This window comes from Nannobrachium achirus, assembly GCF_963921795.1.
Source record: "Nannobrachium achirus genome assembly, chromosome: 12".
Taxonomy (NCBI): Eukaryota; Metazoa; Chordata; class Actinopteri; order Myctophiformes; family Myctophidae; genus Nannobrachium; species Nannobrachium achirus.
The window spans coordinates 52,631,962-52,658,109 of record NC_137832.1 but is presented as its reverse complement, the minus strand read 5'-3'; the positions used below and the strand labels follow the sequence as shown (position 1 = coordinate 52,658,109).

At 42.3% G+C, this 26,148-nt stretch overlaps 1 protein-coding gene across 1 annotated transcript in view; it reads right to left on the bottom strand.

Moving 5' to 3' along the window:
* Positions 1 to 26,148, bottom strand: part of LOC308295695 (transmembrane protein 132B) — a gene marked incomplete at both ends in the record, with an annotated part of 319,995 nt that overhangs the window by 187,750 nt on the left and 106,097 nt on the right. Inside the window, one exon of the mRNA XM_080738744.1 lies at positions 20,606 to 20,746. Coding sequence (XP_080594870.1) covers positions 20,606 to 20,746 — 141 coding nt within the window. The remainder of the gene's footprint in view (positions 1 to 20,605; positions 20,747 to 26,148) is intronic.

Genomic DNA, 26,148 nt, shown 5'->3' with positions numbered 1-26,148 from the left:
ACACACACACGCACACGCACACGCGCACACACACACACTCACACACGCACGCACACACACGCACACACACGTGCACACACTGATATACGCTATCTTTAATGCCATTGCCAGTTCAATGTGTTTCCTATAATAGACACAGCCTGCATCCTTCTATCGCCGCTGCCGGTCATGAATGAATGTCCTATTTTATATTTTGTCTCATGACGGCGCAGTGATGTGAGCTCACAATGTGCCGCGTCACTCTGCCCTGACTCTGAGTGTCATGGGATTAAGCTGTTCATGACGGACAGGCAGACGGACGGATGGAGGGAGGGAGGGATGGAAAGCATAATGCTAAATGGTGCATTTGTATAAGGCCGGTATCCAAGGCGCTTTACAGAGATTGTGCATCACATTCACCCATTCATACACACATTCCACACACTGATGGCGGAGGAAACCATGCAAGGCACCAACCTGCCCACCGGGAGCAACTAGTGGTGCAGAGTCTTGATCAAGGACACTTCGACAAACTTTGGGGGAGCCCGGAATCGTACTGGGAGCCACTGCTATGGTGGCGATGAAAAGTATCTTTTTTGATCACTTTTATACTTTCAAAAATGTTCACATTTTCAAAAATAGCAGCTCTTTTGAAAAAAAGTTCAAATAAAATGTATATTAATAGTCGCGGTGCGAGGCGTTGTGTGCTTGTAGGTCGGCTGTTTTCACTAGTTTAAATCAATTTTAAAATGAAAAATGCAAACGAACGGTTTTGGACATACAAGGTTTTCACCCGACAACGACAATATATTTTTTGTAAAATGGAATGTGTTCCAGGGCCACAAGAAAAGTCCCCCACGGGCCGAATTTTACCCGCGGGCCACCAGAGAGAGAGAGAGGACAGGGTCATTTGTCAACTCGCTCAGTGCAAGAGTTGACAGCTATGCACTAGAAACATTAGATATTGCCTTGCGTGCCAAGGACACTGGCACAGATCGATGGGTAGAACTTAGGAGAGAGAACCTTACACACAGCACCTTCACGCATCGCAAAAGCTAGAGAACCAACGGTGAGAGCTGTGAAGGGAGCTCGGGCGGTGCAGTGGTAGCAGTGCCGGCTGCCTGCCACCACCGCAGATTCTGGGGGTTCGAATCCACCGCAGTGCATCCGGCTCTTTTTGAGAGTCTATACAAAGACAATCAGCCTGTGTTGGGGGGTAGAGAAGCCAGGCAGGGGAGGAGGGTGATATTTGTCACTTGTTCACATACTCCAACGGGCTGGGGAGTGGGACGGAGTCTCTACGTGAGTGAGGTGGGGTCTCTTTGCTCAGTGGTCCTCAACCTTTTCAACCTATTTTAACTGGGGACCCCTCCACCCTGACGAGCACTAAGAGTTGAGGCGTTGCATTTTGTATAATACGGTTCTATTGTGAAAATAGCAGATCTACATGCTCACAACACCTTGTGTCGCGAGGCATTGTGAACATGAAGATCAGCTATTTTCACAATTTCTGCCTCTAATATTTGACAATTTGTCATTTTGGAGGTTAAAAGGTCCAATTGTCACTTTAGAAATATGGAGATACCATCAATACAATTAAACTTTATGTTGGTTTGTTTACCCCCACCCGTTCACTTAGATCAGCCAACACAGGGATGCTGACAGAACCCTCGCTAAAAACTCCAGGGCAAAAATCCACTCGTCCGAGACAGTTTGCCCTCCTGGCTCCCAAGTTGCGGAATAAACTCCCTGTCGCACTTAGAACAACGGACTCACTCGCTAGCTTTCGCCGTGGACTGAAGACTCACCTTTTCAGACTCCACCTAAACCCTTAGCACTACAGTAAAATCAAAGACCATACATGAAGCTAGTTAGCATTTGTTTTTGTTTTTTAGGTTCTTTAGAACTTTGATTATATTGTGTTTTTCTCTAGATAGATATCCATTTACATTGTTATATTGCTGTTAATGTACTGACTTATTATCTTGTTTATTATTGTGATGTTTTTTATCTGCTATTGTAAGTCGCTTTGGATTAAAAGCGTCTGCTAAATGCCTAAACTCTAAACTCTAAACTCTTTACTGTTGAGAGAGAAAACAATGTTGCATATTAAGTTAATCATCTGGGGACCCCCCTGTGGGTCCAGACCCACAGGTTGAGAACCGCTGTCCTTGCTGATACAGTAGGTGAGTCAGTAGGATACAACTGTGGTTCTCAACCTGTGGGATCGGGACCCTGCACAGGGGGGTCCTCACATGATATTGGGTGGGACCCCAAATGACAGTGAAGTGAAAACAATTTAAGGACTTTGAAGACCATGTGTATACCTAAAAAAAAATCCAAAATAAACAAAAGAAAAAACCTTGACTGAATCAAAAGTAATCAATAAACTATGCAATAAATACTGGTCAAACATTGGCCAAATTGTCAAATAATTTTAGAAAGAGGCAAACATTGTGAAAATAGCCGATCTACAAGGTCACAACTCTTGCATCTGTGGGACCGAGTCAAGCTAAATGTAATGCCTCAACTTCTACAAGTTTAAGTGCTTGTCAGGCTACAACAGCAGTGAGTGATGGACACAGAAATGTGTGGGGGGAGGAATTAATTGGCAAAACAACTACGTTTGGGAGAAAGAAATTATAAAGGTGATTTGATACTGCTGCTCTCTGAAATGGTATCCTAGAGAGCCCGCCTGGGATGTAGATGTACTGTAGCAACAATAGCAGATCGTCAAACTCGCAATGCATCATGCCACATGTTGCTTCTAGATCTGCCATTTTATTTCTGCACTGTTCACCCACTGTTTGTGGGGTTTTAGAAAAGTTTAACCAAACATTCTGCAAACTAAAAGTGTTGGACATACAGTACAGTACTGTATAAGGTTTCAACCCGACAGCAGTGATATATCGATGTGTAACTTTTGATCAAACCAACGAACACAGATACACAAGTATGTAAGCAGCGACTAACAAAAGGAAAATGGAGATAATTTGTCATATTGAGAGAGAGAAAGAGAGAGAGAGAGAGAAAGAGAGAGAGACATGGCAGCTGTTTGCACAACAAGAACAAAAGCAAACAAAGGCTTGTTGAGCCATATTTATTTCAAAGATGAGAGGCGTCTGATAGAAAGCATTGGACGTTGGGTACATTTTGTCGCTGTTATTTCTCGTGCTTTCTAAGTGCTCTTTCTCCGTCTTTTGGGAGCGCGGTCTCCTGCCTGCCTGCCTCCTCCATCATCTTTCACGTTCACCTGCGCTCACCTCCCTTCTCGACTGACTGACTCCTGACAGCAGGGAGGCTGACGCGGTCCCCGCGGTTCAGACGGGGACAGCAAGCGTGTCCCCGAGGGTCCGTGGTTCGGGCGAGGACAGTGTGTCCCCGAGGTCTCCGTCCACACACACACACACACACACACACACACACACACACACACACACACACACACACACACACACACACACACACACACACACACACACACACACGGGGAGCAAGAGGAATGTCATTGTGTGACCGTAGGTCGCATTTAGTATGAAAACCTGCAGATCATGTACGCCCGTCTGTGCGTCACGCCCCATGTTACGCTCCATACAGTATATGGCCAAAACATGTCCATATATGGAGCTGGGAAATAACTCTACATCTGACCTCACGGACGCCTCATGTCACGCTCCATATATGGCCAAAACATCTCCATATATGGAGCTGGCCAATACCTCTACATCTGACCTCACAGACTCCAGATATGGATATATATATAGCTGACCTGTTCTGACATCACAATGATGACTCGAACCAGCCAGATTAATAGTTTAACTCCTGCTTCTTAACCGTGCCGTATTAAGAAGCTCTGATGTTTCAGCGCGACGTCGCTACTCGCCCTTAGGGCGTCTCACTGGTGTCATGCCTTTGACAGCGAATTTTGATTTCGTTTTAGTCATAGAAGTCTGGAATAATCTTGGCGGTCTATATGGGTCCCTGGCTGGTACAAGATATTTTGAGAAGGGGGTCCGTGACTAAATAGGCCTACATATCAATTTGGGGGTACCATACAGTTGCCCGGAAAGTGTCCTCCTTTCTGACGTCCTGCTGGTGGCCAACCTAACTTTACTTGGCACGAACGGCAGAATGCAGTACAGTACACATCCTAGGCTCTCTAGTAACTCACTCATACACTATTACACATACACAACTGCAAGGCACTTTTGTGGTGGTCGGTCCGCAGCCCCTGCCCTGGCACAGACAGAAGATTATTCACTCTACGACCATGCACACTGGAAACCAGAAGACGACTGACTAGCGGCACGGGCTGAACAGAACACAACACAGAACGCTCTGTGCCTGAGATCCAATCAGAACACATAATACTGAGCAAGTACGCACACAATAGGCTGATAGCAATACTGGGAATACCCATATGGAAAAAAAAGTAGTAAGTATAAGAAACATATATGATGTCCTTTTTGCCTTTACATGTATGTCACATGTATGTCACACATTACATTTTATATGTAACCCTTATATGCGAACTCTTGAAAGTGGCACCTTTCATATTATTCTCATATATGAGAATAAAGTGATTTATGTATGAATCAAGTAAACAACATGTATGAGGTAAGTACATGGCAAACTGTCTTTTCCTTACATGTTCCATATAATGTTTGTTGTTTTTAATTATATGAGATCTATCCCTTTCTTATATGAATATAAATGCCATTATACACAAGTATAGTGTATGTTTGTATGCATTTAATTTACAAGAAAAGGATGCTTCTTTTATATGATTCATAGAAGATTGTTATATGGCAGCCCATTAATATTACCTTATAAGTATAAAAAACAAATACTTTTTATCTATGACTAAATAGGTTTTTGTATGTGAAGTGTATGATAACTATATGAGTCTTATATGTGAACTCTTGAAAGAGACCCCTTTCATATAAACCTCATATAAGAGATATCAGCGATTTATGTATGATCAAGTAAACAACATGTATGTGATATATGAGTTAAATACATGGCAAACTGCATTTTCCTTACATGTTCCATATCATGTTTGTAGTTATTAATTACATCATATATATCCTTTTCATATATGAATAAAGACCATTAAATATATGTATTTTGTATGCATAATGTACAAGAAAAGTAAGCTTATTTATATTAGATTTATAAGTTTGTTATATGTCAGCCAATTAATATTACCTTACAGGTATTAAAAAACACACTTTTTATCTATGACCATATATAGTTTTTATGTGACGTGTATGATAACTGAATTTATTTATGAATTCATACCATTTCATATAGGTTTCTATAGTAAAAACAGTATAATTGTCAAATGTTATGCTCTTTGTCGTTTCTGTAGTTAAAAAAAATATACATAGGCTATATGCAGTGTTTCTGCAGTGTTTCAAGTCTTTCTTAAGTGCGATTAACAAGTAACACTTGTAAAGGCTGGTGTGTTTGACTCAAGCGCACAGCAAAGAGGAGACATAGGTAGGTGAAGCCCGTGGGCACATTTATTGAAACAAGTCTTTTGGTTGGAAAAGTGGGGTTGGTGGGGATTGGTGGCTCTGCACGTTGGCTCAACATCAGCTTGGGAATCCGGAAAACTGGTGAGGAGAGGAGAGGCAGGGTCAGTGAAACATAACCACCAATTGAAAACAACAGAAAGCAGGAGCAACAACTATGTGAAGTTGAACAGCCTTGAAAAATAGCTGTGTAAATCTAAAGACTAAACTTGCAACTTGGTTAAACAATACTGTAAGCTGGCCATTACTTCCATACTTACCGTATGTGTAGACAAGTTGGAGTTATGGCGTGGAGTGCCGTGCAGACTGGGCTTTTGTAGAGGCAGCAGTTGATTGTAGAATGGAGGACAGGTGCGGAGATTGGTGAAGGAGAGCAGGTGTGACAAGTTGAGCCATGAAGTAGTCAGTGAGGGGGGAGGGGGCGAGCAGTGCTTGGATGTGAAGTGATGTGAAGATGCAGCACTTGTTTGGCATCAATGCATGCAAAATGAGTGCATTGCCATCCTTGATTTAGGGCGCGTTCGGAAATGCGCACTCAATGCACTGGTGTGCCATGTTGTCGTTTGTTTATTCGGTGCACTTGGTGCGTTGTCGTTCGGAAATCCAGTGCGCGGCGCACTGGTGTGTTGAGTGCACGCACTCACCAACCCTACTCAGAGGATGGGGTTAGGCAGTGTGGTGCGGTGGTGCGGTGTTCTGATTGGTTGGTCTTCATGGCCGTGTCGAATGCTTCTCAGCTGTGAACAATGGAGGAAATTACAGCAAAATGCAGCATTTGCAGCTTAATTGGTCGTTTGGCCTTGATAGTTTCACACGCATTAACGTGTAAACTAACAACTGCTGCTTTTCAGAAAGTTTGCCTTCAGAGTGAAAAAGCACACAGCTGCCTGTTAAAACTAGTCGTTCGTAAATAAGCCACACTGAACGCACTCTCCAACGTCACGCCCACTGCACTCACTACACTGAGCACACACCCGGTGCGGGTTTCCGAACGCACCCTTAATGTCTGGTCGTGCAAAAGGTTTACACACTACCCTCAAAAGAGGCAGGGGTGTGACAGGGGCCATCCTTGTCTTAAAGGTGTTCCCCCATCCCAGTCTTAAGCCCCCCTCCATCCTAGTCTTAGCCCCCCCCCCCCCCCCACCATCCTAGTCTTAAGGCCCCCCGCGCCCCACCATCCTAGTCTTAAATCCCCCCCATCCTTGTCTTAAGGCCCCCCCCCCCCCCACCCCCACCATCCTAGTCTTAAGTCCCCCCCATCCTTGTCTTAAGGCTATTTCATTGTAAGATAAAAAATGTGTTTTATTTGGATGTCTCTGTGACATATAGCTTGTATTGTATGTTTTATTTGGGAGGAGATCTGATGAGGTTGACAGACCTTTCTCAAGCACAGAGCAAGAGCTTGAGAAAGGTCTGTCGACCGAAACGTTGCTCCTGTTATTAATAAATTCTCTAAAACGGACAAGCGGTAGTGTCAGTCTTTATCTGAAATCAGATCTCCTCCCAAATGTTTTGTTACCCACGCACCTGCTTAAGAGGAACTGGGTGTGCGAAAGCCTTCTCTTCATAAGTATCGTATGATTTATACAATATCCTATCAGATTTTGGTTTCACTGATGGTTGCCCAACTCATATCAGTTTGACAACACAAATAATTACAAAGGATTTTGTATGTGGATTTACTGTCATATATACTTATTGCCAACTCATATATGTTTCATTCTATGATCATTTACTACGAATATAGTATATGGATTTACTGTCACATATAGTTCTTATAAGTTATAAGTAACAAAATTATATAAGTTTCACTTAACACAGATTTTGGTTTCACTGATGGTTGCCCAACTCATATCAGTTTGACAACACAAATAATTACAAAGGATTTAGTATGTGGATTTACTGTCATATATACTTATTATAAGTTGCCAACTCATATATGTTTCATTCTATGATCATTTACTATGAATATAGTATGTGGATTTACTGTCACATATAGTTCTTATAAGTAACAACATTATATAAGTTTCACTTAACACAGATTTTGGTTTCACTGATGGTTGCACAACTCATATAAGTTTGACAACATGCATAATTACTAAGGATTCTGTATGTGGATTTACTGTCATATATAGTTATTATAAGTTCCCAAATCATATATTTTCATTCTATAATAATTTACTAAGAATATAGTATGTGGATTTACTGTCACATATAGTTCCTATAAGTAACAAAATTATATAAGTTTCACTTAACACAAATTTACTATGGATCTTATATCTGCTTCGACTGTCATATATATTACTTACAAGTTTCATGTAGAACATATACAAATTTACTATTCCATATATGAATCTTTTCCATATGGGTAGGCTGACATGTCAGTGACATTAGTTCCTGCGTTCCACTATAGAGGTATACGGTCAGAGGTAATCTTGTTCCACGTGGATGTTCCGGCGAATCTCCAGAAGAACGCACAACCTGTGACTCCCAGCTTCACACACAGATACATTACTAATGACACTGACTCACAGTGCAATCGATTTATCGGTTTGTTAAGTGTGCAAATGTAACCAAACGGACCTATAAAGGGTCTGTTCAGTTCCATTTGTACAGTTAAATTAACAGTCAGACGAAACACTCTGGACTTTCACAGTGTGGCAGCGGCGGCAGCAGCAGCAGCCCAATGGGCCATTTCTAATGGCTCGCATTTACTTTGCTAAAGTGCTGAAGTCTGTTAAAACGCTTTGATATATTGCCAGCCGTGCCGTGTAATGTGAGCGAGCGTGTGTGTGTGTGTGTGTGTGTGTGTGCAGGGGTGTCACAAGGGGGGGGGGGGGGGGGGGGGGGGGGGAGTGGGACTGTGTTACTAGGGCCAAGGTGGAGTAATTTTAGCTATTGAAAAATAGCAGATATACAAGCTCACAGCGCAAGCTTGTAGATCTGCTATTTTTGAAAAGTCGTGAAAATGTGTGAAAATCTTTGAATATATGTACAGTATAAGCAAACATTTGTAACTCAAATTTTGCTTCTCGGGGGGTCCCTGGAACTAAATATTTTGAGATGGGGGTCTGTGGCCAAATACTGTACATATCATCTTGGGGGTCCTTGACATGAAAAGGTTTGAGCACCACTGACATGGAAACATAGGTTTCTTGCACACATTTTCAAGATTTTTCAAAAATAGCAGATATACAAGCTCACAGCGCGGCACTCGTGCCGGGCTGTGAGCTTGTATATCTAAAGTTTTTCAATAGTTAACATTCTTGGGGGTCCCGCAGTGAATCCTTGTACCCATAATTTGGTGTGACACCCCTGTGTGTGTGTGTGTATGTGTGTGTGTGTGCGTGTGCGTGTGCGTGTGCGTGTGCGCGCGTGCACGTCACACGTGCACTCACAACGTGTCCTCTGAGAAACCTCACCTCAGATCCACTTTGAGTCTTAATCTCAACTCGTCCGGCGCGTTTAAAAACACGGGCCTGTCACGCTGCCGCTGATTAATATAACGTCTACCTCGTGCGGTGTCTCGCGCGTTCCCCCCTGCCGCCTGTCGCCTGTCCATGGTGCCGTGTGCGGGGAGGTGGGCAGTGGGCACCCCCCCTCCCCCACCCCGCCCCCTTCTATCTGTCAAGGTTGGACGTGGCTAACGGCTAGCTAAGTGGCGTTAATTGAAACGACGTCCCGTAATAACCGTTCCGCTTAATGGAGGCCATTTATCAACACGGTGGCGGTTATCAACTAACACTCACACACACACACACAGGGATGGGGGGAGAGAGAGAGAGAGAGAGACAGAGAGAGAGAGAGACACAGAGATATTGAAGCCCGATATATACTTTGTGGTCCAATGGTGTTTTAGCTGAAAACAAGCAAATCAGTAAAGCAAATCACCAAAGCAGTGGTGGAAAAAGTAAAATAATCATATTTAAACTGGGGACCCTCCACCCTGACGAGCAATTGACAAGTTGAGGCATTACGTTTTGCATAACACGGTTCTATTGTGAAAATAGCCGATATACATGCTCACAACGCCTAGCATTGCGAGGCGTTGTGAGCATGTAGATCTGCCATTTTCACAATTTCTGCCTCCTAATATTTGACAATTTGACCAATGTTTAATTTGTACTTAAACGTTATGTTAGTTTGTTTACTGTTGAGTGAGAAAACAATGTTGCACATTAAGTTAAATGGTAAATGGTGCATTTATATAGCGCCTTCATCCAAGGCGCTTTACATTGTGAATTACATTCACCCACTCACACACACACTCATACACCGATAGCGGTGGAAACCATACAAGGCACCAACCAGCTCACCGGGAGCAACTAGGCATTCATTGTCTTGCCCAAGGACACTTCGACATGTTGACAGGAGGAGCCGGGATAGAGAGAGAGACCTCACAGATAATAACCCAGTAAATACATGCATAATACATAATACAATACACTGCCATGAGCTGTGAGCTTGTATCTGCTAATTATGGAATAGCCAACACTATACCACCAAAAATGACACTTTCCTGTCCATTTCCAGTCCTTTGCCTCGTGCCTCAAAATGCAGAAATTTTCTCGACGAACCTTGTGTGCGGTATCTGTTTGCCTGCGTGCGTGCGTGCGTGCGTGCGTGCGTGTGGATCTCTCACAAAGACGATAACCCTGAGGACTTAACAAGACAACACTGAAGTAATTGTTTTTGGAGCCAATAATTAAAAGTCAGAGCTCAGCTTCAGTTGGTAATGTTAAAAAAACATCAACCCAGGCCAGAAATCTTGCTGCAGTCATGGACTCTGCACCTGCATTTCAACAGCCACGTTAAGACAATTATACCAAGTCAGCCAACTATCACTTTTAAGAATATATCAAAGGATTAAAGGACTTTCAGCTTCAGCAGGATTTGTGCAACTTGTCCATGCATACATCTTCAGTAGACTCCACTGCTGTAGCAGTGACTTAGGTCTGCATTAAGAACAGAAACTGGAACAATACAGCAAAATGGCAATGATTATGTTTAATGTTTCACATGGTCTCTTACAAAAAGAAATACTTAGTGAGAGAAGGAGAGAGAGAGAGAGAGAGAGAGAGAGAGAGAGAGAGAGAGAGAGAGAGAGAGTTGAGAACCTGCTTAATAACTAATTTCCTTTTACTTGTGAGGATTTGCAGAATGACAAAACTCTTGCATAAAAAACACGCACGCAAGCACATGCACACACACACACACACACACACACACACACACACACACACACACACACACACACACACACACACACACACACACACACACACACACACACACACACACACACACACACACACACACACACAAATGCACTACATTCTGTCTCTGACAGATAAGCCGTCCTAAGACTCGATGACAGTGCTGACTTTAAAAAAATATAGCTTTTTGCACAATAAACGCATTGTTTTATTTTCATGTGGGCAAGGTCTATCTGTGGTGGGTTTAATTGCCCCAGTCTGAGAGGAACGGGTGACAAAGAAGACCCTTATCTATACCGACCTAACAATGCACTATCTTCATTCACTTAACAGCTTGTACCCAGTAAAATACTTTGAGTGTTAAGTCAGAGAGTGTACAAGTGGAACCTAAATGGACCCTCACCGGTCCAGGGGCATTGTCGCCCTAATGGACCGATACTATATTTTTGGGTCCGATCGAAGCTTATCCTGATTGTGGAGAGTTTTAGTCGACCGATTACTTAGGTTTTTACCGAAGACTAGACTGATACTATGGAGCAGGGGCGGGCAACCTTTTTGACATGAAGTGACATGTTTTAATTTTCTTGATAGTCAGTGTGCCACACCAACATTTAGTTGATTTTGACATGCTATAAACAACGTTTATTTTTAGCAATATTATTTTCCATTAGGATGTAGGCATAATGATCATTAGACTCAAGCAATAACCCAATTATCTCCCAGACTCTCTCCCCAGTTAAAGTTATCAGCTTGAATTAATGTATATGCAGGTACTGTAAATTGCATATAGATAAGAGTTCACTCTCTCACACTTCTACCAGTGTGCCAGTAATCAACCACCCCTGTGCCAATGTTGGCACCCGTGCCTAAGGTTGCCAACCCGTGCTGCGGAGGAACGTGTGAGTGAATCCACGTTATCATACTAAGGGCTTCCAACGTAAAAAATAGGTCTTATTTGGATGTTCCTTTTAGGCAGGGTGTTCAACTGTACTTGTATTGTACTACATTTCAATTGTATTGACTATACTTGTACTGTTCTCCATTTTTGTCCAATAAAATAATCAATAATAATCAATCAGTCTGGCTAATGCCAGGATAATGTTTCTATGGTTTCTACTGGTTCTACGGAGTGAAGACACACCGTCGCTGCAGTTGCAACCAACAGCATTTCATTTCTGTTAGCATTTTGAACCGGATATAGAAAGATGGCGGAAATCGCTGAAAAACAGGCTTCAAAACGGGTCTGTAGAAATCAATGGGCGTCACTTTGTCTATTTCTATGGTTTGTGTGTGTGACAGTGAAGAGGGTGTGCTTCTTGGGAGCAAATCCTCACAGAATTTCAACATTTCGACGTTGATCAAACGATGATCAAACAAAATGTGTCCAACCGTCCAACTACAGAACGATTTATCAGACGCACGTCTGATAAATGTCTCTGCAGGGACATGTCTACTACACAAAACCCTTTGTTATGAACAATCAAAACTTGACCAAATCTGATATGTTATTTGTGTGTCAGTTGGAAAAAAGGAATATATGTGTCACAATCTCACTGAGAGCCAGTCATTGCAATTTTTTTCATTTTCATTTTTTCATTTCATTTGAAAGCTGGGGATCATAGCTACAAAATGATATATTGGTTGTGGAGATTGACCCAACAGTTTTGAAGATATGGCTTATAGAATGATGCCATGCTAAAATACTACTTCTGAGATATTTACCTTTTAAATATAATTCTAACCTGCAATGACGTGACTCCGCCACATGGGGAAGTAGAGAGGCACAATTCAATTCAAAAAGCTTTATTGGCATGAGAACACAAACGTTTACATACACTCTAACTTAGAGAACTTGGCTATTTCTACTTTACTTTAGTAAATCCAATTTCCAATACTTTTACTTCTACTCCACTACATCTCGGTTCCAAATATTGTACTTTTACTCCACTACAATTTTTGAAAACTTTAGTTACTAATTACTTTGCAGATATAAATTATAATATTATAAAACATGCACAGACCACTTTAGCCCTATTTTATACCTTGGTAATTTGAAAATAGCAGAGCATGTGAGCATGTAGATCGGCTATTTTTTCCACCACTGGTTACTGTGTGTGAATTATTTCGTAACCAATCTTATCTTATCTTTGTAGCCAAATGCGGTAATATCAGAACTCCATTACTTAGCGATGCAAACCACAGTATTTATCCCGTTCATTCAATGCCATGTGTGTTCCAAATGAACAATTATTAACCACGTAATGTTGTTATACATCTAACATCTAACAATAGATAACTGTAGCTATGCTAATTGCTAATAGCTAACTAAGTGCTTCATGTTTAGGGTTGCCACCCGTTCCGTATAATACGGAATCGTTCCGTATTGGACAATTAAAAGATGCGTTCCGTATTGAACCAATACGGAACACGGTTTGTTCCGTATTTAACCAAATGCCCCATAAAGGTCTGTCACACAAACCTCAACACAGAATTTAACAATAATGAATGAAATAAAACACAGGAAAAGACAGCAAAAGTCGCTGCGGCTGTACGCTCTCCTCTCCTCTCCTGCGATCTCCGCTAGCACGGCCCCTGTCTGCATATGCACTGCATGTCGCTGTCAATCACCGTTGCCTAGTTACAGTCGAGCTTCCTCCTTTACACCAGGCAGATCAGGCACACCGCGCGCTTTAAAAATGTCGTCTGAATTCAATACTCCACCGCCTCAAAAAAAGGACAGACGCCTACAAAGGTACAGACGCGAGTGGGAAGAAACAAACCCGTGGCTTGACAGCGTCAGTGAAGACGTTTATAAAGCGAACTGCAGAGTATGTCGGCGAACGTTCTCTGTATCACATGGTGGAGTGTCTGATATCAGACAGCATGAGAGAGGAGAAACACATTCCCGAAATATAAGAACACAGCAGACCCAGAGAGCGGTGTCGCAGTTCTTCATACCTGAAACAGCTCCTGAGATTGATTCGGTATGGGACATATTGACTTTATTTATGATTTGAGATGTCATTCATGTCATGTTAAGATGTCCTTATTTATGGTTTAAGATGTCATCATGTCAGTAGTAGCCTGAGTGGTTCCCAAACATTTAGCCCATGCCATGACACAAAAAAGAAATGAGACATTTTCACAGACTTTCTCAAACTAGTGAAAATAGCAGATCAACAAGCTCACATCATTGTGAGCTTGTAGATTGGTTATTTTCACCACTTCTTAGACATTTGTTTTCTAATTTTCAACTCCATGAAGTTACTGAGGAGGGAAAATAATTAATATATTTTTTTTAATTCATGGGATTTTTAAAGATGTTTTGATATTACAATTACAATAGGCTAATAATTAAAAACAGGGTAGTGATAAAGGAACCAATGAACTCAGTGTTTGGGAACCAGTGAGCTAGGCTATAGGCATAGGCATAGACTAATTATGGTTGACTGTTTATTCATGTTGAGTTTTTAAAGTTTATAAGCATGTATTTAATATAAATGAATGAATAGTTCATTTAATTGACCACGTTTATTTTTTATTTTTTTTAATGACAAATATTTTGACATATTTTGATTGGCAGGACATTGTTATAACGATCATTAGACCCAGAGCAATAACCCATCTGTCTCCATGACTCCCTCCACAGTCAGAGTTTATGAATGTTCATGAAATGTTTTAATGAATGTAACATTTTGTGCAAGATGTTATATGCTATAAATGGGAGCGTGTCGCTATTTCGACGTGCCATTTGTTCGACGGCCCGCAATTTCGACGCGCCGATAGTTCGACTTAGGGATCGCGAGATTTCGGCGCCGCTGTTTCGACGGCACCCTTTTTCGAAAAAAAGGACGCCAATGTTTCGACACGACAACTGTCCTACACGACAACAGTTCGACAAGACGGCACGGTATTTCGACAATGAAAAAACAAATCTCTCAGCTACACGCTCCCCCCGACAGACTCATGGTGCCAACGCTCCTCCTAACCCAGCCTTCCCCTCCCCCGACCCTTCTATCGTTTCTAGGCTATTTGTTGTTCTGGCTATCTACATAGGCCTACTGTGTTTTATCTGTCTGTCTGTCTGTCTGTCTGTCTGTCTGTCTGTCTGTCTGTCTGTCTGTCTCTGTCTCTCTCCCTCTCTTTCTTTCTTTCTTTCTTTCTTTCTTTCTTTCTTTCTTTCTTTCTTTCTCTCGTCTCTCTCTCCCTCCCTCACTCCCTTTCTCACCCTCACTCACTCACACGCATAGACAGACCACAATTTTCTGTGGAGACCGGGTTGCACACACACACACACACACACACACACACCACAGGGCGAACGGCGGACTGGTTACTGTCTTTCTCACAATGGCCCAAATGTAAACTTTTGTTCTGCTGTCATAAGCCCGTGTTTGCCAATAAAGCTCCTTTGAAGCCTATCATGTTGCGAAGTGACCTGTATTCGTGACATGCATGAACTGTAGGCAGGGGTGTTGTGGCAACTTGTGGGGGGAGTGGGTCTCCAGAAGCCCTGTGCTGTGCACGGATTTATTAGCTGGAGCGGTCGCATCATCATGCATGCGCTCGCGCACGTGAGTGATCGCCGATTAGGCCTATAATAACCTCTTTAATATGCTCCAGACTGACCCGACAGAATTTATCACACCTACTAGATCAGTAGTGTTTTTGCGAGGTGCTAAAACAGCAAAGGGTGTTCGCGCATCTTCTGTCTGTCTGTCTGTCTGTCTGTCTGTCTGTCTGTCTGTCTGTCTGTCTCTCTCTCCCCTCCTCGCTTTCTCTCTCTCCTCCATGCTCTCCTCTCCCTCTCTCGGTGTGCATCTTAATATTATAACTCTATGGTGTGCATGCTTAAAAGAACAGATCTGCAAGTTAACATCCTATCCGACGGTGTTGATATTATTTTTGCCTTGTACTGCCTTGTTTAAAAAAAAACTCCATGCTCTGCAGCTTTCTATTGGACACAGACATGTTCATATGCATAGGCCTACAGCTAGGGAGGAGAGTATATTTTACGTTTATATGCACCCATATTACTGTCATGTCTTTATAATATGTTGCTTTTAACAAGTAAGATAAGTGATTGGCGGAGCCTGTTGCGCACTGACTGTAGTCATTCATTAGGCTATACTCTTAAACAGGGCCGTGCAGTCCATACAGGCAAACCCCACACAGGCTGGGGGCCTCATGAGATTTTGATTTTTTTTTTTACCAATATGGGCATGGGCCCCAGTTGAGCTGTTGAACAGAGAACAGTTGAAGTGAGGGTTAACATGAAACAATTGCTTTGGACATATTAGCTCATTAGAATATGAAAAGAGATTGGCTCTCAAAGGTGCAGGCCAGATAACAATGGCCCTAATTTACCCAAGCAGTTCCTTATGTGTGTTCTGTGATGTCACATACATCTTTAAGAGGCCCCAACAAACCCTGTGAAAATGTTATCTCATCCTGGGGGGCCCACTTCAAACTGTCCAGGGCCCCCAAAAATATCAATTTGGGGGCCCTCAAAACTTTTTTAAATGTAAATATTTACACAGACTTTAGAAGAAATGTATCCATTCCGGATGCAGGGAATGGGGTCCCCCAGGATGAGATTAATTAAAGTAGCTATGGACTTAAAATATATATGAGGGTTACCAAATTGAGGTACATATATTGATATATATATATATATATATATATATATATATATATATATATATATATATATATATATATATATATTCAATCTCATTTGGGGCCCCCCTGACAGTTTGAAGTGGGCCCATGATGATATCAACATAATGAACGGTAAGCGACTTAACATAAATGTTATGTTTAACTTAATACTTTAAACAGGTTTACTGGGGCTTCTTAAAGATGGCATGCTAGTTTGTTTTACTGGCAATAATTGAAGTAGCTATGAATTGAAATATAATTAATAGGCTGCCTGTGGACACACATCCATTTACATGTATTTAGTGTGAGACAAAGGTTGAGAACCACTGCAAAACATGCACTTAACGTTATTCTTGTTCTTATTATCATTAAGGTAGTTATTTGTAGGTAATAACTCTGATATTCCAATTATGTAATCTTGTAACTCTAAAAAAATTATGTGAGAGTGAAGCACAATTGCTTTGGATATATTAGCTCATTAGAATTTGAAAAGAGCTTGGCTCGCAAAGGTGAGACCAGATAACAATGGCCCTGATTACACAAGCAGTTCCTTCATGAATGTTCTGTGATGTCATGTACACTAATTTAAAGGATGCAGGGAATGGATCCATTTCTTCTAAAGTCTGTGTAAATATTTATATTTAAAAGGTTTTGAGGCCCCCTAAATTGATATACATATGTGTATCAATTCCCTTTAGTTTTGGGGGCCCTGGACAGTTACTTTAAAGTGGCGCCCCCCAGGATGAGATCATTTTTTTACAGGGTTTACTGGGGCTTCTTAAAGATGGCACGCAGTGTTTGTTTTACTGGCAATGATTAACATGGACTTAAAATATATATGCAATTTTGATGGTTACCAAATTGGGCCAGGGGCCTCAAACCAGGGTTTGCCTTGCCTGGGTCCCCCTAGGCCCTAAGCACGGCCCTGCTTTTCCCGTCCGTAAAGATTACTTTACCCCACGTCCTCAGGTAATGTTAATCCAGAGAGAGAGAGAGAGAGAGAGAGAGAGAGAAGAGAGAGAGAGAGAGAGAGAGAGAGAGAGAGAGAGGGAGAGAGGGAGAGAGACGAGAAAGAGAACAAAAAAGTCGGGGAGGTAAGGCTGGGTTAGTTGGCATTGTGAGTCTGTCTGTGCGTGTGTGAGAGAGACTTGTTTTTTTCATTGTCGAAATACCGTGCTGCCTTGTCGAAATACCGTGCCGTCTTGTCGAAACACGGGTGTCCTTTTTTTCGAAAAAGGGTGCCGTCGAAACAGCGGCGCCGGAATCTCGCGATCCCATAGTCGAACTATCGCCGCGTCGAAGTTGCGGGCCGTCGAACAATTGACACGTCGAAAAAGCGAGATTTCCCCGCTATAAATGAGCCAACTTCATTTAATTGACCACGTAAAAAAAAAAAAGATTTGTTTTTAAAATAGAAAATCTCTCTCTCACACTTCTACCAGTGCCGGTGATCACTCTTCCCTGTGCCAATGTTGGCACCCGTGCCTAAGGTTGCCTACCCCTGGCCTAAAGTAAAAATGTTCAATGTTCATTGCTAATAAAGCACTTTAAACTAGGCTATGCTCAGGTTCAGGCTAGTGAAGCCTATTCAGCCTAAAGTAAAAAATGTTTAATCTTTGTTGCTAATAAAGCACTTTAAACTTTAAAGTTGTACCATGTAACTTTTTTTATAAAACAAATCTTAAAATTGTCCTAACTGTTAAATCGCTAAAGTTTTAGAACACCCACTCCGTTATTTTCAGCTTCTGAAGCCTTCTCTTTATATGTTTTCTATGATCCTGGCCGTGGACCGGATTTCGCGCCAAAATGACGTAATCTGCATCATCTGTATACGTTGTGTATACGTTGCCCAATCACATCGCCGATCATGCACACATGGTACACTACCGGCCAATCACAGCGCATCTTGAAGTGGGGTCGCCATATTTGTAGTCGCCCGTGTGTCTCTTTACTCAAAAGGTAATCTCGCCTACCAGGCAGGGTGAAGTAGTCCGTTTCTCCGGAATGCCTGAACGCACAGGAACCAGGGACCCCTCTAAAGATAGCTCTCGGCGTTGTGGAGGCAGACGCGGGGGTGTGAAGGTACGAAAAACGGGCGAAAGACGCGAACGCGACCGCGGTTTGCTATAGGGCTACTGACCACTAGTTGAGCATCTTACACAGTATAGCTTTAAGTATATGACTTAATGGTTTCTTGACTACCTTCTCTTTACTGACCACCAAGTGACCCAATACAAGAGCCAGGTTCAAATCATTCATACATTGCTTTATTTCATACACAATTAACTTGTTCATATTTTAGAAACAATTGGCCACTTCAAACTGCAAAACAATATAGGTTATAGTTATAACTATTCTATGCATTTCATGGGTTTGGGACTGCATTTTTTCGCCGGCCGGCGGCTGTGCCACGCGCACGGAACGCACGCACCGCGTGCCCGGAAGAGGTGTTCCTTATTTCAATTTCTGAAAGGTGGCAACCCTATTCATGTTACATGAGTGTTTGTGTAACTTCAGTCAGAAGGATAATCTGACCTGATAATAAAACACAATCTACAGGCTTAACCGCCTCGCGTTGTGAGCTTGTAGAAGAGAGCAACAATAGAGTTGGGTCACGTTTTATTTGTTTATACGATGCCTGCGTTAGCCTGCAGCTAGCGCTAGCTAACGCTAGCTAGCGTTAGCCGTTAGCCACTCATAGCCAGTCAACCAGAATAGTCTACTCTAAAGTCAACTTTCCGACGGCGAGTGAACGATTGCATTCCATCCATGTTTTCTTGGCTGTCAATTTATTCTCCAAAAAAAAAAACGTCCTGAACGTTAAAACTAGATAGTTTACGACAACACTGATCTATTCAATGCTAAGCTAACTCAGTGACAAAGGAAGCTTCCGCACCGGAGCTTCACGGAAGACAAACGCATACGTCTCCAGGCAGGAACGGATCATTTTCACCAGCGTAGAAGAAGAAACAGCAGAAGAACGGCGGAAGAATAATAAATAAAATAATACACTAAATCATACATTACGTGGTTAATAATTGTTCATTTGGAACACACGTGGCATTAAATTAATGGGATAAATACTGTGGGTTGCATCGCTAAGTAATGGAGTCCCGATATTACCGCATTTGGCTACAAACGGCTAACAAAGGCATATTTTGTTAGCATTAGTTAGCATTTTAGCTAATATCAACTGGGAGGACTAACAGAATTATGTACCGATCTCTCACATTAATTCAAAAAAGTCTTATTTACATGCAGAGTTAAGCTCTGGCGTTTAAGTGAAATGTAGCCTGAAATTTATGAAATGCTTTAGTGGCTTTATCACATTTTAGTGAGAAAAAAAAAAAAAAGGTATTTTCAGTCCCTGTCTAAAGCTGTACTTGCCGAGATGACCGGCTGTCAATGAGATCGGGACACATATTCTTGTATCAATCCTCTGTATGGGTAAAACAGAGTCTAGTACTGTGGCAACAGCCCTGTGCAATTGAAAAGGCTTTCAGAAAGGTAGCTAAACTAATTAACAGTTATCAGGCCTACATCTCAAAATGTCAATGAAATATTGACAACATTTCATCTGTTAATTTCTTCCTGCAGTATGCCATGTAGGGCAGGCATAATTACTCGCCCGTTCGTCATTTTAAAATGAACAAGGCTGGTTCCATTTTTGCACTCTCAGAGTTACAGACCCATAGGGGGCCCAAATGGGGCCCAAATTGGGCTCTGTTCGGCACCACGCCAGAGAAAAAATGAAAAAACTGCATCCCATCAATCGGAAACATTTTTGAAAAGTCACCACCTGTACAGTGGTGGCCCTTCATTGTCTCACAAGCCTCCCATTGAATTAAATAACCTGTGCTGGCAGCGTGACCAGGGCGCAGCGCTTTGCTGAAAACCCGCCTTGGTTCCCTTGTCGGGGGGTTAACAGCACAGAGGGCCCGGGCAGCTTTAGTGGGATTACTTTGGCACAACAAGGCTGCACAGAAAGGGCAGTTTGGGTCAGAACTGAAATGATTTTCATAATGTCCTCGACATGGCTTTCTCCTTGTTATATGAGACTGTGGAGCTTGTCAGTGGAATTGCGTTGCTAGGGAACAGCTTTGGTCCGTTGTTTATTTTCTGTCAGCTACTGATATTCACAAAGTGTGGGCCAGATTCTGAGAAAAAAGGGGACACTTGACTCTTTTTTGAGCGTGCATGCGTGCTCCATACCTCTCTCCTGTGGTCGTAGCCTTTCTCTGACACAGCACGGCCAGAGAGCTGCTGCCGGGGACCATTTCCTGTTTGATCTCCCAGGCAACCAGGTTGCTAGGTTTCACCGACAGGAAGTTGAGGCCTGCCTGAAACCACGCCCTGGAGAGAGAGAGAGAGAGAGAGAGAGAGATTCTTAAAAGGCAATTCAATCTAATTCAAACTGTGCTGTCTGTTTATCAGCGTTATGGAATCACCGCACCAACAAAACAAACAATCAAATGACACAGTATAGTTTGCAGCGGAAAACAGGGAGTTTAGTACAGCGCAGCATAGCAGAGTCATATAATGGAGTTATGAAGTGGAGTTATTCAATATTGCAGCAAGGAGAAAGAAAAAAAGAGAGATATAAGTCTGAGAACATGTTTTTTTTGTGTGTAACCATTGGTGTAAAAAGAACTCAGAGAGGTACTTAGTTACAACATGTAACTTTGTAATCTGCGCGGTTAACTTTAAATAAATATTTTGATCATTTTATCGTCTACTAAGGCTTTTCTGAGACCCCCAGACAGTTTTTAAGTTGCTCGATTCAGTATTTAGATATTCATTTTAACAGACACGCCCCCTTTCTATACAAACCCATTGGAACTTCAAACTGCATTTTAACCATGATAGATTCATCGAAAGCACCCGTCCTTGCTTCTGGTGACTCATACTGCCCTCCTAATACGCGAGGGGGACCGTGTTCTTTCAATAACTATTTTGTATCCACAGAACAACATATTTTCACTGAGATGCAGATCCGTGGCCAAATACATATCATTTTGGGGGTCCTTGACATGAAAAGCTTTGAGCACCATGCACTGATATAGCAACTTACAATTTATCAGGATATAGAAGACATTTGTAGACTGGTCCTAATGGGTTAAGCCATTTAGGCCTGAACGCAAATCTGGGTCAAATTAGATTTTAACCACTTTAACCATTATTTTATGCGTGTAACTATTGAAAAATAACTGATATACAAGCTTGAAGATCTTGAAGATTTAGAAAAATAGTGAACATTTGTCCAAGTCTTTGAATATTTTTGACCCTATAAATGTCTTCTAAATCTTCTAAATCAGTGGTTCTCAAACTTTTTCATGAAAGGACCCCCAAAATTACATGTATTTGACCCCCCCCATCTCAAAATATGTTGTTCCAGGGACCACATAAGCAGATAGTTGAGTTCGCTTTAATAAAGATATATTCAAAGACTTGCAAGAGCTTGTATATCTGCTATTTTTCAATAGTTAAAGCATTAGATAATTCTAGGCCTGAACTCTCCCTCCTACTTTCCTCCTACCTCCTCCCCATCCCTCCTCCCTCTCTCCCTCCAGGTCCAGCTTGTCTCTTGGTATGTGAATACGAGTGTATTTTCCCCCCATATATTTTCCTCTCCTCTCTACGGTTGTCTAAGCCGTCCCAGAGTGCTTTGCGCTATTTATCACCTTGACAAGACACCCCCACACTTTATCAACACACACACACACACACGCGCACGGGAACGCATGCCCATTCACATGCACGCAAATATGTGAACTTGTTCTTGCAGATATATGCGTGTAGCAGAAAGAAACACAACGCACGCGCGCGCACGCACGCACGCACGCACGCACGCACGCACGCACGCACGCACACACACACACACACACACACACACACACAACACACACACACTCACACACACACACACACACACACACACACACACACACACCACACACACACACACACACACACACACACACACACACACACACACACACACAGCACTTACTGCAATCACTTATTAACAGTGTCGACCTTGCCAAACAAAACATACACAAACAAACATATACTATAGGTAAACTTTCTTTAAGAGGCGGAGATGCATCATCTCTCTCTCTCTCTCTCTCTCTCTCTCTCTCTCTCTCTCTCTCTCTCTATTTCTCTCTCTCCTCTCTCTCTCTCTCTCTCTCTGTCTCTCATGTCTTGCCAGAGAATGTTAGCAAAATGTGTCATGCTGGTCCCCTGCCATGTTCTCATACTCATGCTATACATTTCCGCGCGTGCGTGCGTGTGTGCATGCTACACAGTGTGAACTATTGGCGTTGTGCGTTGGAACAGAGACCCCCCCTGTGAGTGACTTGAAACTACCACACCTCCCTCCTCTCTGAACTCCAGCACTACAGGTTTGGCAAAACACCTGATTTCATCGGCAAGAGAGAGAGAGGAATAGAAGAGAACAAAACACACTCCCTTAGAGAGGGAGGGAGGGAGGATGAAAGTAGAGAGATTCAAAGAGAGAGGGGGGAGGCAGTTCTTTAACTTAAAAAGCACCTTCACATTTCAACCACACAAAATAAATCTGCTCTATTGTTCGACCACGACTCTCTCTCTCTCACTCTCTCTCTCTCTCTCTCTCTCTCTCTCTCTCTCTCTCTCTCTCTCTCTCTCTCTCTCTCTGTCTCTCTCTCTCTCTCTCTCTCTCTCTCTCCTCTCTCTCTCTCTCTCCCTCCCTCCCCCTATAGGAGAACCCCCCCCCCCCTTGATGGAAGGATAATGTTTAATTATACTGAGATGTGCTCACAGTGAAACGTATCGCATGGCGGCGCATTGTGAGCTGGTACAGTTCTTTTTGGCCAACGGGACACCATCCCCTGACAGAGTATTAATTTGGGGCATTGTTGTACCCAAAAACAACAACGGCAGCATGCAAAGTAACAGAGCGAGAGAATAGATATAGAAAAGCTCCCGTCAGGATTGGAATATGAAAACAGGAGAATTATTGGTGTGGAAAGACTGAGGAAAAATGTTTGACTAAATCCGGTGACCTGAGATAAACGTCTTGGCAGTACCAACCTTCAAAGTGTGTTTGTTTTACCGCCTGTCAGTGTTGATTTTGTCGACTAAAAGCTATGCATTGAGGCTAAATTAAATATATTGACAATAAAAACTAGACTTAAAAAAAAGCGAGGGACTGGTGGAGCAGAGATCCAGCAGAACTAAAAGACAAGTTTGGTTGTACTCGGGTGTTGCGCTCTGAAAATAGCAGAGCTTGTAGATGGGCTATTTTAAGCATGCAACCAAGTGTAAAATCAGGCATTACGACACCATCAAGGCCAGCCAAAATACATTTTAGTCGACAAAATCGACTGTAGATTTAGTTGACTAAAATCTTGTGATATTTATTCGACTAAAACTACTGTAGATCAGCTGATCTTCGTGTTATCCTCCCTTGGGATGGGTCTGTTATCACCCCTGTCATGCCTTGGCCAAGGCTCAGTAGTCGGACTACCAGCTACCAGGAGCTGGTAGCTCCGTTATCGCCCATAGACTTGTCATTGCAATGCACATGCGCCAACGCACGTTCACAGGAACAATGTACTGGTCGCTCCCTCAGTGAGAATCGAACCCGGGCCGTCGGATTACCAGTCCCCGTCGCTACCGACTGAGCTAACCAGGCAGCTGACAGACTTTTTTTTTTTTTTGCTTGGTTTTACACATGACTCGGTAACGGAACGTGACGCAGCGGTGAAAAATACTATGCCTAACCCTAAACCTAAACCTAACCCTAACCCTAGTAAAACTATGGCTAAACCTAATGCTAAAAAATAATGTCGGAGCGGCGCATCAATCTCAGTAGCGTCCTCAGTAAGAAGGCATGGCTAGAATTCCCAACCCTGTAGTCTCGAATCCCAGTGTGACTTCTTTTTTTCCCCTCGTGTGTTGGCGCATGCGCATTGCAATGACAAGACCAAGGCTGATATTAACTCATTCTGTGCCAATGACGGCTTATGACGGTTTTTGTGTTTTTTACATAGAAAAAAAAAAAAACTTTTTTTTTTCCTTTTTTTTAAAGATGTCAAAATGACCTGAGATCAGAGAGATGCTTTTCTCTGTTGTGTGTTCGCTCCCTCGTTTAGCTGATTGAGAAAATGTGTGTTCATGTGTGTCCATTCTAGTGGATGGACACTTTTTTTCATTCAAACAGCTCTATCTCTGGAACCATTTGTCCGATTGACAAAATTCTTTTTGCCACTGAATCACAACAACTGTGTCTGTTTCTGTGGGGAAAAAAATTATATAAAAAAAAAATCATTTTTTTTTCATTGCATAGTAAAGAAAAACATACAAAATCTCGGCACAGCTACCTTGGAGCCATTTTGGCATCTGGCACAGAATGAGTTAAGGCTGATATTGGGTCTACCCAGCTCCTGGTAGTTGGTAGTCTGACTACTGAGCCTTGGCTAAGGCATGACAATATTGATAACAGTCCCATCCCAAGGATATGATAACACATGTATCAGGTGTGTAGATTAACTCATTTACCGCCTCCCCAGATAGTCCCAACAAAATCCCTATGTTCTTCTCCACCGGGCCCGATAATCCCGAGACTTTAATATGCTTTAATCGCTATAAAACAATTAAAAGTATAATCGCTGTTTATCGCAGATCCGGACTGTTTATCACCCTCGGAGAACTGTTTCCAGTCGAATTTCCGGGTTCCGGTTTCCGGTGGGACCGGAGCTTCATGGGTTGAAGAAGCTGCTCAGCGATGGATACGTCTATTTTCAAACAGATTTTTTTATTTGAAAGCTGTGATCGGACGTACACACGTGTGTCCATTATGTCCATTATCTCCAAACAACACTTTTAAAGGGGAGGATGGCATTGGATGGCATTAGATTCTCGCTACATAACATAATAACAAAGGCATCTATCGGCCATTTTAGAAAGCACATGGTGTGACGACCGCTTCCGTTGTATGACGTCATGACGTCAAACCGGAAGTGTTTACGCAATGGCCTTCTGGCCTTCAAAATAAGAGAACGGTCGTGGATGAAGGCTGCGAGCGGCACACTGGACATTTTAATCTGTTAATTTCAGGAGCACAAAATGAGTTAATATGTAGACAGTAGACACCGGTGTCTCTTTCTTGTCATGTAGACACCATTGTCTTTTGTTGGGATTCTGAAATCTTAACTCCCAGAGTCCCCATCTTTAAACCAATCCAGTGACTTTGATTGGTGCAGGGCTGAGCATGGATTAATCAGATTGTAAATATCATAATTCATCTATTTCACTGCAGATTAGGTTATCATCCTTAACCCTTAAATTCAACACATTCTTTCAATGGACTAAACTCTCTTTATTTGATGGCCTGCCTGCCCTGGCATTTGGCCTTTGTGCCCTAAAAAATGGACTACACCAAAGGCCAAGTGGCCTTGCCCCTGAAATGACGGAATTCCTGGCCTGGTGTGCGCACATCGCGCACATGCCCACGTTAAAAGGTAAGGACGACGCGGCAGTTGATGAGTTCAGCGATGTTTTAAAAGACAGTAAATGAGTTAATCTAATAGCAGGTCTTTGTTGTTCTGTACTTTTTAAACATTCATCTATAAAATAGTCAATCCATCAAAACACTATATAAAATAATGTCAATTCAAATTCAACTGGGCATTTTTGTGCCAGTCTTGATATCCATGTTTTGCTATTTTCTGTATTATATTATAATGGATTAAATCAATTATAATTCGATC